General features: G+C 39.7%; 1 protein-coding gene across 4 annotated transcripts in view; it reads left to right on the forward strand.

The window, feature by feature from the left end:
• INPP5A (inositol polyphosphate-5-phosphatase A) overlaps window positions 1-18,679 on the forward strand; it is a 262,986-nt gene that overhangs the window by 126,517 nt on the left and 117,790 nt on the right. For all 4 annotated transcript variants that reach the window (XM_075155323.1, XM_075155322.1, XM_075155324.1 and 1 more), the window contains exon 5: window positions 16,547-16,610. In XM_075155323.1, coding sequence (XP_075011424.1) covers window positions 16,547-16,610 — 64 coding nt within the window. The remainder of the gene's footprint in view (window positions 1-16,546; window positions 16,611-18,679) is intronic.

The raw sequence follows: 18,679 nt of genomic DNA on the forward strand, positions 1-18,679 counted from the left end.
ATAGGCCATAGTAAACCGCTTTTTACTCAGACTTTTCAGGATATTGAGATGAAAGAGCTTTAACGAGTTCTACTGTTTCCTGAGTGTGTTACCAGTGAATCAGAGGGTGACAGTTTCTAATTTTTTCTTGAGTAATTCAGTTTGCTCCATGGCTTGCCAGAATTTAAAGAGAAAAATGTTCTTGCTCTTGTCAGAGCAATGGAACCTGCATGTCTGTAACAAACTTCAAGTAAGTGTGCTAAATATTTTTTTAATTGTAATTAATCAGGAATATGTTCCTTTAAAAATATGATTCACTTAAAGCATTATACCAGATAAAACAGGTATTTGTAGGATTTGAGATGCAGATATGGCTATTTTGGGGTGCGTAAGGAATGTCAGCATTTCATTGAACTTCAAACCTAAGCTCTGCACTATGCCAGGAGTTTCCATTGGTGGTCCCAACTTTAATTCTAAAAATCCGAGTATAAGCAGAGTACTTATAAATGTACAAAATGTACCGTATTATTGAAGTTTTAAAAATCAATTAAAGCTTTTCTGTAATTGTCCACAGACGCTGCATGCTCCAGTTGAATGACAGTAGGTAATCTGTAAATTGTTTAGGTTCATTGTTGGCCATCTCTTAGAATTGATTGTCCTTTAATTAACTTATCTCTAGCGTGCATGTAATGTGATTCCCAATAAAAATTACAGCATTTTAATTGAAATTGAAAAGTTCTGAAAGGTAGAAATATAAATAATATGTATTATATATGTGCATACTCCAACTTACATGGACGTTCTGAAGAGCAGGTTTTCCATATGATTTAATTATCAAGTGACTTGACTGAGTATTTAGATTAGAAGACTATAATTTGGTTTATTTTATAAAGCAAAGCTTTACATCTTTATGTCCTTATTGATTTGCCAATTCTGTTTCATGAGTTTTAATTCACAAAAGTTACATTAGTCAAAATACATTTTTTTGATTGGTAAATGTAACCTTATTTTGGAAATAAGACCACTTGAAGAAAATGCTGAGCATAGTTTAAAATGAATTATCACAAAGTATTGCTCCTAAATGTACATGAAGAAATGCAAAATGGCAGCAGGCATTCTGTTATTTTACATACAATTATTGTATATAATTCCAGGAAAATTATTTTCTTTTCAGTAATCCTGATGTTTTGTTATGTTCACTGAACCAAATATGCTGGACATATTTTCATTTATGGTCTTATTTTAGCTTGCATACACCGAATTTTTTTTAGGATTCTTCCTAACTCAATTTTCAGTATTTTTAATGAACTTTGATAGAGTAAGCTTAAATCATTATATTATTGCTGCTTTGTTTTTTATCATTATACTTTTATGGAATCAGTGCAGCAACTGGTGCAAAGGGTGCAAGGGTTTATAATATCTAATCACATAAATCATACTGCTCTTCATTTCAATGAAGTGAAGCCTGTTAGGAAATACTGGGTTTGGCCCCTTGTTAGCAATAATAATTAAAAAACTTGTAATATGCATCTTGTCTCTCACTGAAACGGCAATGTGCAGAGTAAGACATTGAAGAATCCTTGCACTGAATCAGGTTTATCTGCTCAGCGTGTCAGTGAAGTAACACTTCTGATTTTTAATACCAACTCTCTGTATTAACAGCATTGGATAAAAGACGAAAAGCCGGGAGAGAGACTTTTTTTCCTATTTTTTAAGGTAAAATACGTTGTATTGAGTCGGTAAAAGTCAGTAGAGATTCTGTTTTTCAAATATGGGCAATTCTCATTGTATTTGTTCAATACATAACTACGGTGATATAAATAGACACTGAAAACCTTACTTTTTTGGTGGTGTTTTTAGAGATTTCAGACCTTTTCTGCATGTTACAGTGAAGCCTGAGAATATAGGTTAAGAAGAGGGTTACAAGTGCATTCCCCTCAGCCCAGGTACCACTGCTGTCACGCTCTGCGTTACAGAGGCTCTGGCTTTCTCTTGTACGAGTCAAATGGCTGCTATTTTGCCATCCCATGCTTGAGTTTCCAATAGGATTGCATTGAATAAAGAGCACGACGGTGTAGGTTTTGTACACCATAATCTGGCAGCACCTTAAGTGAGGTTTTGACAGCGATGACAGTTGTTTGCAGAGGCACTGGCTGAGCGAATACATCCACTGGAGTCCAGCTGAAGCGTGACCCTGATGGAGCAGTTCTGTAACAGCTGTTGATGTGGCAAGCTGCTTCACGCAAAGCCACGCAGCCCGGACCCCCAAGAACACGACCGACCGCCGCTCTGCTCGCACGGGCTGGGCTGAAGCTCCTGCCGCCGGGGCTAGGCTGCCCCAGGGCTGGCGAAAGGTGACTTCAGCAGGTCCGTGCGTGCTGCAGTCCTCCTCCCAGCTGCAGCACGGTCATAATCTGGGCGACACCAATTAGAAAGGCTGGTGTCAGATAGACTGCGTCTCCAGTGACATAAGGCTGCTTCTTGCTGAATATGGAAAAGAGCATCTTAAACCAGCATTTCTGTGCAAGGGCGGTATTCTGATGGTTTTTACTCAACCACATGGTTATTTTTTCTCACACGGCATGTAGACTTTGTGCTTAATTCTAGCTTTGACTCATATGATGGCCTCAGCGCTGTCATCAGCAGCTTTCCCAGATTGTAGAAGTTTGCCATTAACAGGTACTTGATTTGCAACTGCATTACACTTCTGATTGTATGGTTGCACAGGTACCAGATCTTTGTATCTAGGCTAAAAGCACAAGAGTAGTATAGTTTAAATTATTAATCCTAGCTTCCCAGCTGGTTCCAGTAGATGGCCATACCATTATGGTTTCCTTCTTCATCTCATGCAAGAATGAGAATCCGGTTATTTCAGAGTCCTCAAAGTTGATGCCCTTGCAAGAAGCTGTTCTCTCCCTCAAACCTGTGTCCCTCTTTTAAGGCTGTCTTGTTACACTGCAGTTCATCTTTGTTATGGTAATTTAAAAATTTAACAGGTTTATTAATCCTGCAGAATTTATTATAGTCAAACATGAGATATTATTAAGTTGCTATTGTACGAAGCATTTACCCTCGCTGTTGGAATGACTTGTCCTCTGCATTGGCAGACACAGAAACATTCATTTTGTTTCCTAATTAGGAGAGCTGCAATCAGGAACCATGACAGAGTTCAGCTCCTCAGTGTACAGCATGCCAGGTTCCATAGTGCAGGCTTTATAAAATTCTCTTTAATTCAGGAACAGAATATCATTAACTTTGTAAGTGGATGAATACAATGGACAAGCAATTTAATTAACTTCTAACATTGGATGTTGGACAGGAGACAAAATGAAATTATGCACATATTTCTTATGCAGGCAGTCAACCTTGAAAGGGGCTTGATTGTGATGGGTCAGACAGGGGGACAGCTTTGTCCAATTATTTGATGTTTAGTCCTGGAATATGAAATTTGAAATTTGGTACTTTGTAAATCAATCATCTCTTATTTTGAGGCAGTTACAAAGGTTCTTTGAGATACAAAACAACCGCCAGTGACTGTGACATGCTAAATACAACCTTTTACCACATGGTACTTTCCTATTTGAAGATGACCTGTATAACACTAAATGAAATGGGCATTAATGCCTCCTCATCAAATTGAATTTGCTGTCTTGAGTGTGTTATGTAAGAATATAAACAATGAAATACTAAATTGATTTAAAGTTTTTAAAATTAAAATTATTTAGAGTCAAGTAAACGTGGTAAGAATCATCCTGTTTACCAGTTTCCTACAAAATGAAGCACTTTTTTTTTTTTTTTTTTAAGTAGAAGAAAAATACGGTAAAATGTTAAACATCCAGCAGTCTCTCCCATCTGATCAGAAGCCATCCAAGTTGCATCCCAGTTCCAGTAGCACTGCCAAAGGCAAATCGTCTCTCATGTAACACAGTCGGGAGGGATTGGTCACTGGCTGTGAAAGCACAGCGCAGGTCAGCCACCTTATCAGGTGCGTAAGGGATTCATGAAGAGCATTTCTTTTTCTGCCTGCTGGCCCTGAGTGCTGTGCAGAGCTCTCCTGTGTACGACTCTTACTGACCAGAGCTGTGTGCCAGGGTTTGGCTGGTAGTGAAGGAGCCACTGATTCGTAGGAGCAAAAAGACTGAAAGAAATTGCCCTGGGTTTCTTGCTGGGCTCACATACGTCTGTCAAGTTTTGCTTCAGAACTGGTCAGGATTTTTGCCCTCACAGCATCTCCCTTCTGCCTTCACAGATCAGGGGAATGTTCCGGGAAGGATATTCCACGTACTTGGTCTCTTCATGGTTATCAGATGCCTGTAACTAGTCTAGATTAATTTCTGTCCAGTCTGGATCTGCTTTGTCCTGTGTCAATGTTGCTCTTCAGCTTAAGTAGTTCTTTCCATTCCCCGGCGCTGCTCCTCATCTGTGGTTTATCTGCAACTTCCCTTTGTTTTGCTGGGATACAGAGTCAGCCTCTTTTAGACACTCCTTGTAAGACAGGATCTTATTCACTAATCCTGATGGCCTTTTTTCAGTGTGGTCAAACCTTTTACGTGGGAGATCAGAATTGTTAATGTGGTTCCAGACGATGTGCCGTCATCACGCTCTACGGCTGCATTAATGCTTTTCTAACTATGGCTGTATCTCATGTGCTGCATGCTAAGATCACTTCTGCCTTTTTCACGGCTGCATCCCTTTGACGGCTTGTGTGATGCACTCACTCATGCAGTAATGGAAGGATAGAAGTATATGGGAATAAGGAATAAATTTCTGGAAGAGGTGAAGAGCTACTTTGGTCCCTGTTGCTATTGGTTACACTCCTAAAATGATAACAAAAATAAATGTGAAATAGAATATAGCTTGCTTCCTGAAAAATAATATTCTGCACTTTTGTATTATCTTCCGCAATCTGAGACTCAAGCTCAGTTTCTCTCAGTTCGTGAACTGTTACCAATATCCACTGCATAAATCTGGCTCTTTGTACAATATTTTCAGCTCTGCTTGTCAAGAACTTGTAACTACCTGGGGAATATTTTTGATTCTCCGCGAGGTCTAACACTGAAATAACCGTTACGTATTTAAGCATTGAAGGGCGTATCTCTTTTTAGGTACACTTACGCTTATTCTGTCTGCTATGCTTACAGATAGAAATTAGATTTTATTTCTATTTCTTCTCATACTGAAGAGCCAGTGAATATTCAGAGCAGTGCGTTGTACTTTGTTCTGGCTTTGAAGCCAGAAGCCGGTGGAGTCCTCAGCAGAGTTTGGCTGTTTGATGGCACGCACTTCTTGTAGTCAGGTCCATTAAAAGTTGCTGGGCAGAATTCAGCATGTGGCCCTGAATTGTAGTTTTGAATCCTGTATTCAGACAACCTCCTTTTCGTATTGGTGTGGAGCCAAGCTGTGTGCCTCTTATCCTGATTGGGGGCCTCTAGAGTGCTTGTGTAATAGAAATATTAAATAACAGTGTGATTAATGACTTTGTGAAGGTTCTACTCTGAGTTCAGGGATATTGGTAAGTGGCCTTTTTTTTTAACTGTTCAGCATACATACACTTTCCTTAGCTCTTGTTGGCTCCTTGGTCTGTCAGCAATCTTTGTTTTAAGCAAAAGAACTTCTGTATGGTATTTTTTTTTATTGAGCTGACTTGTAATTAAAATGTTAAATCTCTTTGTGAAAGTTGTCAGTATTAAAAGTGGTATTAAATATGCTTTGTCAGTGTGGTAGGTTACATATGGATTATTCATTTACTTACCAGACATGTTTATACATAGCTCAGATTTTTACTTGCTAATTTTTTTTTCTTAAATTAACTAGTCCCAAAGAATCTTTTAAAATTGAATATAATTTTGCATTTGCTATATTGATGCAGTAAAGAAATTATAAAGAGAAGGTAGTAGAGGTGGATCGTGTTAGCTGAAGATCACTCATTTTGTTAGTCTTCTGAACAGGAAAATGAAAGCTCCTGGGACTTCGTTTTTTTTCCTGAAAACGTACTGTTGATGGTTGCTGTTAGCGGAGAGACCTCTCTGAGGTATCCATAAAGACCAGGTCTTCAAACAAGTTATTTTTTTATGGTGGTCTCTTGATTAAGCATCTAAATGACTTGGGATTTAGATATCTTGGAATTTTTAAAACAGTTACGCCAATCTGTCATGTAGACAGGTCACAACCTTTTTAGAAACCTAAACAGATAAGCCCATTTGAAAATATCTGTGTCTTGCTAATGAGTCCAGAAATAAATAGTACAAGCTATAAAACTATACTTAAACACTCATGGATCAGTTGTTTCCTGGATTCAACTATTCAATTCAACTATCCTAATTCAACTATTATAAAAGCAAAAAAACCCAGAATTTATTTTTTAATTATTTGGATTTTTTTAGTGGTAAATTTATAGTGACTATTCCTCTTGATAGTTAATTGCTATTCTTGTCACACTTAAAAGAACCGTTCTGAAGAAATAAGAAGGAAAAGAGTGAGGGAGCTGTGCTAGATGTTAAAGGTACATCTGGTGCTGCTAAACTACAACTTAACAGGAAAGGTTGTGGCATTAAAATTAGTTGAGGATGGTTAGAAATCACACTGCATGTTCTGACAGCTCACTGAAGCTGGAAACATGGAAAGTGTGAGGTTATTCAGCTGGCACAAAGTAGTCAGAAGTATAACTTCACTGCCCACCTGCAAGGGCTGAGAGAGTCAGTTTGAAAAATTGGCAGGTCCATAAAATAAATAGATTACAAACAAATGAGAACTTTTAAAGTCAAAACCAGCATGTGGAAATTAATCTAGAAATGCTGAAGTATCTTTGCAGGTATGAATCATAGAATCAGAGAATCATTAAGGTTGGAAAAGACCTCTAAGATCATCGAGTCCAACTGTCAACCCAACACCACCATACCCACTACACCATGTCCTTAATTACAGCATGGGTCTAATTACAGTAAACAAATTACCAGGATTTGGGTAGACCTGGTGCTAGATACCCTTTTTTTTCCCCACCAGCTGAACCTGCAGGCTTCTGCTATCAGAAGTCTCCACTGCTTCAGCACCATTGACTTAATTGGGAAACGGTCACTGGAGAAACTGTTAAGATATTAGCAATTGTGCAAGCAAGTTGTGGTGCTGCAAGTTGCCTCTTTACAAATAGGTATGTTTATATTATGATACGTAACATCATTTTAGGTTTTATGGAGTAAGAGAGTCTTCAATACCAATCCTGCCAGAGCTTTTACTCTTCTCGAGTAATTCCATTTGCTTTAATGACAGTATCACGTGTAACTAAGCAGATATTTTTAATACAGACCAAGTTACAGTACGCTGGGAGAGTTTATTAAGTTCGTCACTGAATATTTGGAGTTCACTCACTTTTACACTTTATTAAATTCAAATACTGTTGAAATTAAGCTGATACCTGTGTTTGAGATACGAAGCTGCGAAATTAGTGCGTAATTGTTTGAAATGGCCGGGTTCGGGCTCCGGCTGTCTGCACGTCAGGTGGAGGAGGCCTGTTTGGGGGGAAGCTCAATAGCAGTTTAATTGTGTGTACTTTAGCTGATAAGTCCAATTCAGGAAATGATAAATTGCTGGCCACCTAATTTGTTTGCAAATAAAAAGTGATAGACTATTTTATAATGAGTTGATCTGTGTACCCAGCCTGTTTTTTTAACCTTGAATGAATAATAGACATTTAGTGTTAATTTAGCTATACTGGATCAAGTAGCCTCTGAACAGAGTTGACAAGCATATACTTTAACATCGCTCGTTATTTGTAGTTACTTTGTCAGTCGCTATTTAGATGTGTCAGAACCAGCCTGTCCTTCCGTCGGGCCCTTTCTCCATTTCTTGGAAGGTGAAAATTGTATCAAAATTAACTTTTTAAAGGCAAACTAAGGGCAGGTGTTTTCACGAAGTCCACGGTAGCCTGTGGCTTGTTTCCCAGCAGAGGTCTAGCGCCGTCCTGCTGTCCCCGCCCCGCGGCAGGGCAGCGCGCAGCGGCGGCAGCGCGGCGCTCCCGCTCCCGCAGGGACCGAGCCGTCCCCTCAGGCGGCTGCGGCCGCGGCAGGCCGGCGGGACGCTGCCCTCCACCCCTCCTTCCCGCCTCCCCAGGCGGGGCCTTCTGCGGGCGTGGGCCCGGTCCGGGGCACGGGGACTGCCGGGCCGGCCAGGGGAGCGGGCCCGGCCGGGGGTGTGAGGCTGCCGGGCCGGCCAGGGGAGCGGGCCCGGCCGGGGTGCGAGGCTGCTCGGTGGCCCCTTGGCGGGCGGGTGCGGGCGGCCCGTCGGCGCGGGCACGGGGCCGCAGCCCGGCGGCAGGGCCTGGCTGGGCGGGTGGCGGCCGGGCAGGTGTTGGCACCGGCGCCCGGGGCCTGCGCGCCTCGCGAAGAGGCCGCGGGGAAGGTAGGGCCTGCACCGTTTCCCATCTCGGGTTATCCTGTTTGAAGTCTCCTCAACTTCATTGCGACATAAACGAATCCAGAGGAGGTGTCCCCGTGTCGGCAACAGTGCTTTTACGTAAAATGACTGTCTTCTGTCTGGAGCTGCGGCAACTGCTCATTTGCTGTGTTTCCCCTGACCGAAATGTGGCAGCTAATAGACTCCATTTTACTAATGGGAAACTAATACATGCTCGTGATGTTTAGGTTTATAAATATGTAAAATATTTTTTAAATTGTTGTTAGCAAAACAGGCGGGTAATCAATAATACCAGGTGTGACAAACACACTGTTGACATACAGCATAGCCAGAAGGACTGGTAGGAGATAAGGGCTTCCTGTCAGCAGTGCTCCATGCTAATTAATATTCAGACATTGTCATGTTCGATGATAGATGAATTCCTTGAACTATATTGATATAGTAGGTTAAACATTGAAAAAGTTGGGTTGAACTTTGACTTTAAATATTCATTAAAGCTAATTATGGATTTTATGACTACATGAATTACAGTTTCTGTGTCATCATTGGCAATTTCTTTTAAATTTATTTAAAGCAATCTTTATATATTAGCTTTATCACATTTAGTGAGGTAATGCAGTAAATGTTTACTCTGTACAGTGATTAAACTCTTATTCAGGTATTTCCTTTATGAATTGAATTTCCACAGTTGAAATGACGTACTGTAAAAAGAAATTATGCCAATTGGCTGTTAAATAAGTATGGCTGTTTTAATCTTCAGACTTTCGTAGCAAGATTTCAGTATAATTAAAGGAATAGTGTTCTTAATAATGCCAGATGTGTAACCCATCAGAACCAATTTGTTTATCTTGCCATCAGTACTGGTTTTTCCAGATGAGTCTTTTGGCATGCAATAATGAAAGAAATTTCCAATATTGTACTGAGTATCATTCTGGAACCTAATTAAAAGCAGTGATCGTTTAACTAACAGTCTCCTAACAAGGAGAAGATACCTTTTTTCTCCATAACACATTTTGGGGGGGAGAGGCAAAGCTCTTTTAACTAACATGTGCTAACTGTAAGTTAAATTTTGCTATCTGTTTCTACAGCTGGCAGTACAATTCTGTACGTGCACATGGTAAGAACAGCCAGGTACTTCTGTCAGTCCTGAAAAAAGGCATTTTGTTAATAACAGTATTGCCGTGAAATAATCGCCTGGCCTTTTCACTGAGTTCCTGAATGTTTCCGTAAGGGCCATTCTCTCAAACACTTTCAAAAGCTAGGATGTGTTTGACTGTGACTCTACAATTAGTGGTTGCGATGTTGAAAGAGTTTCTAGGAGCTCACAAAGGAAATTTTTCCTAGTCTACTTGTAGGATTTTGTGTGCAGGTCTACCTATTTGATTTTAGGAGTTAAAGCAAAGCTGTTTAGTTATAATGTACAGGGGAGACAGGAGAATAATCGGCAAACAGTTTTAACATTCTTGTGCGTTTCTAAGCTACTTGGCCAAGCTAAAAATTACCATTTTTCACGACTGTCCAATCTGACTTTTCACTTTCATGCTTTCTGCTATTTTATTTAGGGTGTATATATATATTCATGCCTATTTACAATGCTTAAACTCCTCTGTAAAGCAAAATGTGAATGAATTTAAATAGAGCCATCAGCTGTGACTGTGTGGTATTTCTTCATGGCCATGGGTATTACTTTGAATTGTGTATATACTTACAGGAGTAACTAGGCGACTTGGGCTCTGATGAAGCCCCTTCTGTTTTGGCAGCTCCTGGCTTTGCTAGTAGGGTAGAAGGCCACCTGGCTGATCGGTCTGGAGAGTTGCACATCTGGTCCCTGTGACCACCCGAGGTCAACGGGTTGTGCTGATCTTCCTGAACTTCCAGAAACTTCTGGTGTTACTAAATACAAGGTGATTTTGATACAGTTACAGACCCAGGGGTTGGCAGGTTGACGTGACAAATTCAGAACTTTCTGGTCTGAGCCAAAGTGTGAGCTATCCATTCATCACTCTGCGACGGGGCTACTGAAATACGGTTTCCATGACTAGTCTGTGTTTGCAGACTACTTGGAAAATCAAGCAGAGAAGACTGCGGCTGCTCCCTTCACTTCATTCTGGTAAGACATTACACGTGCGGCAGAGCATATACCATCTCCTGTTCATATCTTGGTGCAGTACCACTACGATTCGGGTTCAGAGTGGCTAGCAGGAGCTTGTCACACTGTGTCTGAGCCTTGATCTCAGAAATGAGGTTGCTCTGAATGCTTGAGATGACAGTCAACAGATTGATCCATTCGGGGGATAACTGCGGCACTGTCCGGGGCCGGGGGGGGGGGCGGGCCACAGTTGCGGAACGTGCATCCTCCCCAACTGCACGGTAAAGTCAGCTTCGGTGACCCTCGGTGAATATTATTTTTCAGGCTTCCACTCTAGAAAGACTGTTGTAAAGAGGGCTTAAATATGTGCAGATTTGCTGATTCACTGTTCTGCAGTCACTAACATAGATGTAGCAGAAACTGAGAAAGCAAGGTACAATACATAACACGACTTCTGAGGTTGCATTTTAGCAAAAGCACGTGCTTACAGATGGCACAGAATTTGTGCTAACAGCAGAAGTAATCAATTTCAACAATCCTTAAAGTGGAACAAATAATAGTTTTCTTTCTTTACGTTTGAAATTTTTAAAGGTTGAACTGTTTGGGGTGGTTTATAATTTGTAATGTGTTTCTGTAGGATATTACTTAGATACTGTATGTACTACTGCTACTGTATATGCCACTATTTCTTCTTCCAAAGAATATTAAAATTGTAAATAAGAAAAAGCAAAGTGCTAGACTTTGAATTAATATCATTTAACTTCATTGTTAAACTGTCATTTTGTGAGGAATAAATTGAATTAATATAATCTCCTCAACAAAAGGGCCTAGGCATTAGGCCTTGAAAGAAAGTTTCTTTTTACTTACATTTCATTGTGTCAGGGCAGTGAATAACTGCACTCCATCATTTTTACAAGTTAACATTTATGTACGTAAACCTGATTAAGTCTATAACAATGCGGAAGATAACGATAGCCATAATTTCCATTCCATTATAGTTTTGCTTCTTTTCAATGGTGTGTTTAGAATTACACAGTCAAAGCCTATCTTAATGTTAGTAGTATCAGTTCCTGAAACTGTACAGTGTTACTTAATCACTATCAGAGATTCTTTGTGCACAATTAGTTGACACACAGTGCTACAAATGAAGACTATCAAACCAACTTTTGCTGCATAATTCTTCAAAGTTATTTTTTAAAAATGAGATTAAAACTGTAAGAAGTCAAGCAGTGAGCAAATCAGGATGCTCAGAAATAAAGTTGTAGCTTGAGCACAAGTGGCAGTACTATTTTTAGTAGAATTACAGCATCTAAATAAAACAGTTTTTAGAGCATCTTGATTCATCTTGGTTTACTTGTTGATGTATTACATAGAGAAGCTTCAGAATTCATAATCCTGTCACTTAGATTTAAATTTTTACCTGTCTTTAAAATTATTTGTGCCTGATTTGGATAGGACACTGTTTTCAAATTTTTTTTTAGTTAGCCTTACATTTCCATCTCAGCTGTGGCAAGGAGAATTCCAATGAGAATAAAGGGAAAAAAGTTTACCCTGAAGGTGGTCAAACACTGAGACAGAGGCTTCAAAACGGGAGGCAGTCTCCAACCCTGGAGATTTTTGAATCATCTGGGCAATGCCGTGAGCAGTCCAGTTGTCAGCCCTGCTTCGGACAGGGGTTGGACTGTCCCTTCCAGCCTGCGTGATTCTGCTACCCTAGATTCTGAGGAAAAGAACAGCTCCCTTAAAAACAGTATTTAGATGTTATAGGTAGGCTGAATTGGCCACATGTTACTGACGTAGCCCAGGATTTCCCATTCCAGTATCCCTTTTTCACTGGCTTTAAAATTTTTCAGACTTGAGGCATTTGGGATGATATTTTCCAGATGCTTGCCGAGGCTAATTTTTTTCCTTCTGAAAACCCTATAAGGAGCCGAAATAAAGCTGTATCCTTATACTGAGTTCTTATAGAGTACTATATATGTCAGATTTTGCCCTGTGCATTGAAGAAAGAGATGGACCAGCTGGGAAGAATTCAGAAAGAGTAGGAGAGAGGAGAATGACTCAAGTCTAGAGAACATGACTTTAATGCAGTCTATTAGTTAATAATAGCTTCTGGTAAAATAGAGTAATCATATTTAACTAGATTTTATAACTGAGAACACATCCAGCGGTTTATACTTTCCTTTTTTTGTAATATAGAGATATATATATCTCAAATTAAAATTATTTAAATTTAATATAATACTTATGTTGTAAGCTTTTATGTAAGGTCTCTAAATAAATAAACAGGTAAGAGCTCAACTGTAATGTCCTTTCACTCAGAAGTACTTTACTTCATAATTGATCACACTGATTTCAGTAGGATAAGAACTGTGTGTGTATAAAAAACACATCGATGTTAAGAATATAAGATGCTTATGCGTAAGATGGAATTCTGTGATACAGAACCATATTGTGAGACATCTACTCATCCGAGCAGTATTTACGAACCCAGTCACTGTCACTACCTTCACAAGTCCTCGTGAAGCAAGGGTACCACAGCTAAGCCCCATATTCTAACCCCATCCCAAGCCCCTGTTTTTGGTCAACCTCACTGTAACTTAGTTTTAGCAAGGAGAATTCTGAAAATAACTTTCTTCCATTCCTGTTTTTCCTTGATGGTGATGCATCTAAGCAGCACATATGTGCGTTCAAAGAAGCAGGCACTTTTAACATAGGATTTGCTGCCTTTCCACAAAATTTAAAGTTGTGACAGCATGTATTTTTCTTTCTTTGTTTTAACTGGAGGCTTTGTAAGTTAGTTTAGGAAAGTTATTTTCAAGTACAACAACTGAATTTTACCTGTAGCTTGCATGTGATTTTAAGACTTTTATCTAGTTTTAGCTCTCTGAGAGACAAAATATACTTTTCTCTACCAAAAAACCTCTCTCTAAACATATTGCTATTTAAGAATAATCTCCCGTTTTCAAAATCCAAAGGCCAGGGTATAGTGAAAGTTTAGCTTGAGACAGCAGCGTTTTTTACTGCTGATGACAATTTCTTCAGTTAGAAATTAGATATCATGTGGCAATGTTTTTATCTTGTATCAGGATTTATTTTTTTTCTGGCACTGTGTCCTTGTTGCAGGATAGTTAACCTTGAGTCCTCTACAAGAGTGTCTCCTGCATTTTCTTATTTGCCTCCTCCATGTTATAAAAAAGAAAACCAAAGACTTAAAAGAAGCTGACTGGGTCGCAGGGAAGTGTACTCATCAATTAAATGTGTGACAGTGTTTTCTGTTGGATGGACTAATATGTCAAGGAGATGGGCAGGACCTCATGTTTGTGCTTTTGACAAATCAGCAAATGTTTAATCTCTGGATGTGCAGCATCTCATAAATAATGCAGCAGTCACTGAACCAAAACAGTACTCTGCCAGGAGGGTCTCTGTCATTATAGGAGTAAAAGACAAAATGAAACTAAATCATCCTTTTTGTGTAATGCGTTGCTTCTTTTATATTCTCAATAAGAGTTTATCTAGTGGCAGGCTGCTTTTTTTTTTTCAACTTCTGTTGAATGCATCAGAAGTGTTTAAAGGCTCATTAAGTTCTCATTTAAAATTTGTACATTTTTTATATTCCACTATAAAGTCTGTTTACGCTACTTTTTCCTTTCTCACTTGATTTTCCTTTACTCTCTTCTCATATGTAATTTTCTGTTCCTTAACTGGAGGAAAACATACACTGTATGACTGTGAAGAAGCAAAAGCAAGCAGCAAGCTCACAGTACGTATAGGTGAAAGCTTGGCAAAGCTTCGATAACATAAATGGAGCCAGGAAGGGACTGTCCCGGCCTGAGCACCCCGGGTTAGCAGCCTTCCAGTCCATGGAGGTTCACTGGAAAAGGAGTGGGGTCACTGCTGTGAGGATATGAAGAAAAGACTGGAGCAGGAAGGCAGAGGATTGTCCCTGTTAAGGAAACTTTGTAGGTTTCAGGATAGGGAAAAATTATGTCAGGCTGCATCGGGAGGTCGTGGAAGCCTCTTCTGCAGAGGTTTTTAGGTGCAAGTTAGAAAATTGTTTGTTAGGTATGGCCTGAATGCATTGCAAACCCTGGAAGATGTTCTGGTGGAGGAACAGTCCTTTCTATGGTAATTGGGTTGTCTTTCTACGTTGCCTTTCACGTGTCTCTCAGAAACAGTCCAGCTGAAACGCATAGGTCTAGGATGCACTGGGCCCTGTCTGGGTGGCGGGTGCTGGACCAGATGAGGGATGGCCAGCTCATCCTGAGGTGGTGAGCCATGCAGCGTTCCTTCACCAGTCCCGGCAGGGTCTGCGTTGGCAGTCTCTGCTGCTAGTGTGTGACCATGGGGGTTTTACCTGCCGTGTTTGAGAACCACCTCTGGGCTAGACGGTCTCTTGCACTTCAGATCTTCATTTCTTCATTCCACTTGTGTAAGACACTGTGATTGCAACAAGCATTATTGTCACTCTACTGTCGTGTGTATTTGGAGCACAGGACCATTAGTGCCAGTTGCAGCTGAGTTCACTCAGGCTTCTGTAAACTGGATCCCAGAAGTCTGAGGGTGGGTACCCAGAAAAAGAGGGATATATAGTTATTTGACGTGGGAAGCTTGGAGTGGATTTCCTCATATTTCGTGGGAACTCTGTGGCAGAGAAAAGGGTCCTAAAATCCACAGCAGGCTGACTGCCGTTCTCACCAGCTAGACAACACACCCTGCGTTGTGATCAGTCTGAAGAGAGATGGCATTTCAGCTCTTGTCCACGTTGGGACCAATGTGCTTGTGCCTGTGCAACTGAGGGGTGTGCTTAGGTGGTACCCTGAACAAAGGTGCTTTCTTTAATAATGGACTGAGGATTAAGAACTTAGAAATCTTCAGAAACCAGGAAAGTACTTAAGTATTTGTAAGGAAGAGGTACTAATATTTTGCCGAATATGGGTGGACTTCAGTGTGCTTTTAAAATCGATTTGCTGAGGTGGGAGTTTATAAGCTTTTCTGAATGCAGTAGAGATTACTTCTGTGTTTACATGCTTTACCGGTCATGGACTAATCATTAAAACTGTAATAGAATTCTGTAGTTGGATCAGGTCACTGTTTTGAAAAACACTAAAGAGAAGAGTTGCTCAGGACTAGATCAGCAGAAGGAGTTATAAGTCCTATCTAAATCTGAACTGTAAATACATAGTATTTTATTTTCAACAGTAACTCAAATTTTTCTTGTATTGTTGTGGGCACTAAACTCTGCTTCTGCTTATCCTTAGAAACACATCAGTTCTGCCAGTGTCAAGAAACTTAACCTGCATTCAAACATCTAAGCCCCTCTGCTAGGTATTTGTATATTCTTTCCCTGCGGGTCAGTGCATTGTGAGAAAATACTTGCCGCTGTAGGCTTCACACTGAAGCTAGGAGTACCAGTTGCTCTCCAAGTGTGGCTAGCAGAGATGGACATACTGTACTGTTCAGTCATTATAATTATTGTCAAAACACTTATGAACAGGGAAAGCTGTACAAGCGTGTACAAATATTCCTAACACTCCTGTTAGATTTTAAGTGTTATGCCTGCTCTGCAGCTGGCAAAGTCACTCACTCTGCACAACTCGGTAGGAATATGAAAAACTTGTGCTTGGCTCTCAAAAGCTATTGAATCTCTCAGCCCTTACCTTGTTTCCATACTGCAGTCTCCAAAAGCATTTGCTTTGCTCTGAAAATGAAGCAGAAATTGTCAGGCTTTTTTAAAAGAATTGTAGGGATGCGTTCGGTGTTTAGAAAGGTATTTGTCTGTATTACTAATTGCATCCATCCATTTGGTATTTCTAAAAGTACACCTGGTAATTGTGCCCTTACCATGTTTAGTCAGCTGTTATGGATCTTCTTTACAATGCCTTATGAAACTTCAGAGAAGCAACAAAGGAAATGAATATTTTTATAGATCTTAGAAAATGTAAAACTTAGTAATTTTATTTATTAGTATTTAATTTCTTCTGTTTTTTTTTTTTTAAATTGGAAAGCAAGATACTTAGCCAAAGTAGATATTTTTGTAATTTCTTATTTTATTGTTGTTTTTTACAGGCTCTAGGAAGTTTTTACTTTCTTCATGAATCTTTGAAAAACATCTACCAGTTTGATTTTAAAGGTAAGCGAAGGAATTAAATGTTGTTAGTTGTCAATTGGCTTTATACATCAAGGCAACTTTTCTGTCATCTTTTCTGATAGTGGTGCCTAGCAGTTTTTTCCACAATATGCAGACTTCTCTATAATGCATGCACGTCCATTGATGACAGACGTTACTTTTCTTACCTTTTATAGACCTCTTAGAAGAAGTCAATGGAGCGGCCACAGGTTGAAAACCGGTGCATTAATCATTCCCATGCAGATGGACCTTTGGATCCATAGAGATCCCTGATGATTTCAAAAGAACTCTGAATGGCCACAAGGTTCCTCCATGTAGATCAGTTACAGGACGAAGACCTTAAATGTCCAACAGTGATGGTCATTTTGCAAAGCAGCTGAGGTAGATTTATGGCTTAAATTACTTTGGAGCAGTGCAGGTCAGTAGGAGGGTGTCATTGTTTTTAACCCACATTGATCCGTCAGGTTGGAGGTCTTGCTAAATCTCAGAAGTTTAAAAGTAATGCTAGGCTATGTACATTAAATATTAGAAGGATCATGGAAAATTATTGAATGCTTCCTGAGGTGTATATAGAAAAGATTATATAAAATTTATGTTATTTCAGTTGAGAACTGTCTGTATATTAAATACAAAAATCTTCTGAGCTTCATTTAGCTTACTGAGCTGAATCACATTAATACTACATCTAGCATCCCATTAATTTGGGACACTGTTGAAATGGTGGTAACTATAGAGGGAACTAATTGTCTTAATTATATAGATTCATTATTTTTGTTCTCAGTAGAGACAGATTGTCTCTGCTCATGTAATTGAGGGTACAGGTCTTCCTCCCTGAAATGTTTGAACGGTAGTTCTATGTATATAGCAATTCAAGATTCAGCCAACATAAGTCCTCCTGTCATCGATGGTTTCAATGCGGAAGGAAAATTTTAGCTACAATGTCATAGGCAGTTCAGAGTAGATCTTATTTCTGAGAGACCATACTGGAAGACTCAGTAGTGATGTAGGGACTTCTGAGGAGAGGTCATACCTAGTCTTTCTCCCAAACTAGAACAGTTTTGCAGACACTAAGTGATGATAGTATCATCAGATGAACTGTGCAGGGTGGAAATATTGGAGGAAATTGGCATTGCCTGTGAAGCTGGGTGTCCAAGGTGTTACCCCAGTCCCTGGATTGAACAGCCTGCTGGTCCGCTGTTAGTAACTGTTTATTCATTTTGCCATGTGAATGGCTTTGTGTATCAGTAATACATGAACTGTATCTGCACAGCTAATTCCTGAGCCCACAACTTCGTCACACCAGCGACTAGCAGTTGCGCTCTGAATTCCACTAAAGTTCCCTCCCGCTGGTCATAGACGAGACATGTCCTGCTCTAGCGACATCTCACAGAGTGAAATGACAACTGTTTTAGGATAAGGGGAGCTTTCTGGGTTTAATCGTTGATTGAGAGCTTATTCGCTACTGTATGGCTTTTAAAAGAAAATGTAAAAATTTTTAAAAAGTGAGAAAATGGAAGGAAAAAGTGTAGGGGAAAATAATCGACATAAAAGAAATAAGCAGATACTTGTTCCAGAAAATAAACACTTTAAATGTTAAGTGCTTTGTTTTGCTTGGCAAAACCTTGGCAAAGCCAGATGGGGTGTGAACCATGCACATAAAGATGTGTTTGGCCCAGTCATCACTTGCAAAGAAAAAACTCTCAATAAAAATCCAAGGAAAGCAGGTGCTACACTGAATCAGTGTTGTAAGTCACCCACTGTTCTCTTAATGTAGAGCAGAATCAGTCTCCCAGTGTAGTGTTTGTAAAATATGACCCTGAAGGCTCCCATCTTTCAGAGGAAATGTAAAACTTGCCTCTTCTCTCATGACTATTGACATTTTCACAGTGTATTAAGCTCTTAAATCAGAGGAAAAATCCAAATGGATACAAACGTTCTCTGCACAAAAATCATTATGAAATTCTGGTTCTACTCAAAAGCATGCAAAAAATAGATGTTTATATACAATTCAATATTCCTGTAACATCACTGTGTCTTTTGAAAATTCACTGCACAGTTGGATTTGACTCAAT

This window comes from Calonectris borealis, chromosome 7 (assembly GCF_964195595.1).
Source record: "Calonectris borealis chromosome 7, bCalBor7.hap1.2, whole genome shotgun sequence".
Taxonomy (NCBI): domain Eukaryota; kingdom Metazoa; phylum Chordata; class Aves; order Procellariiformes; family Procellariidae; genus Calonectris; species Calonectris borealis.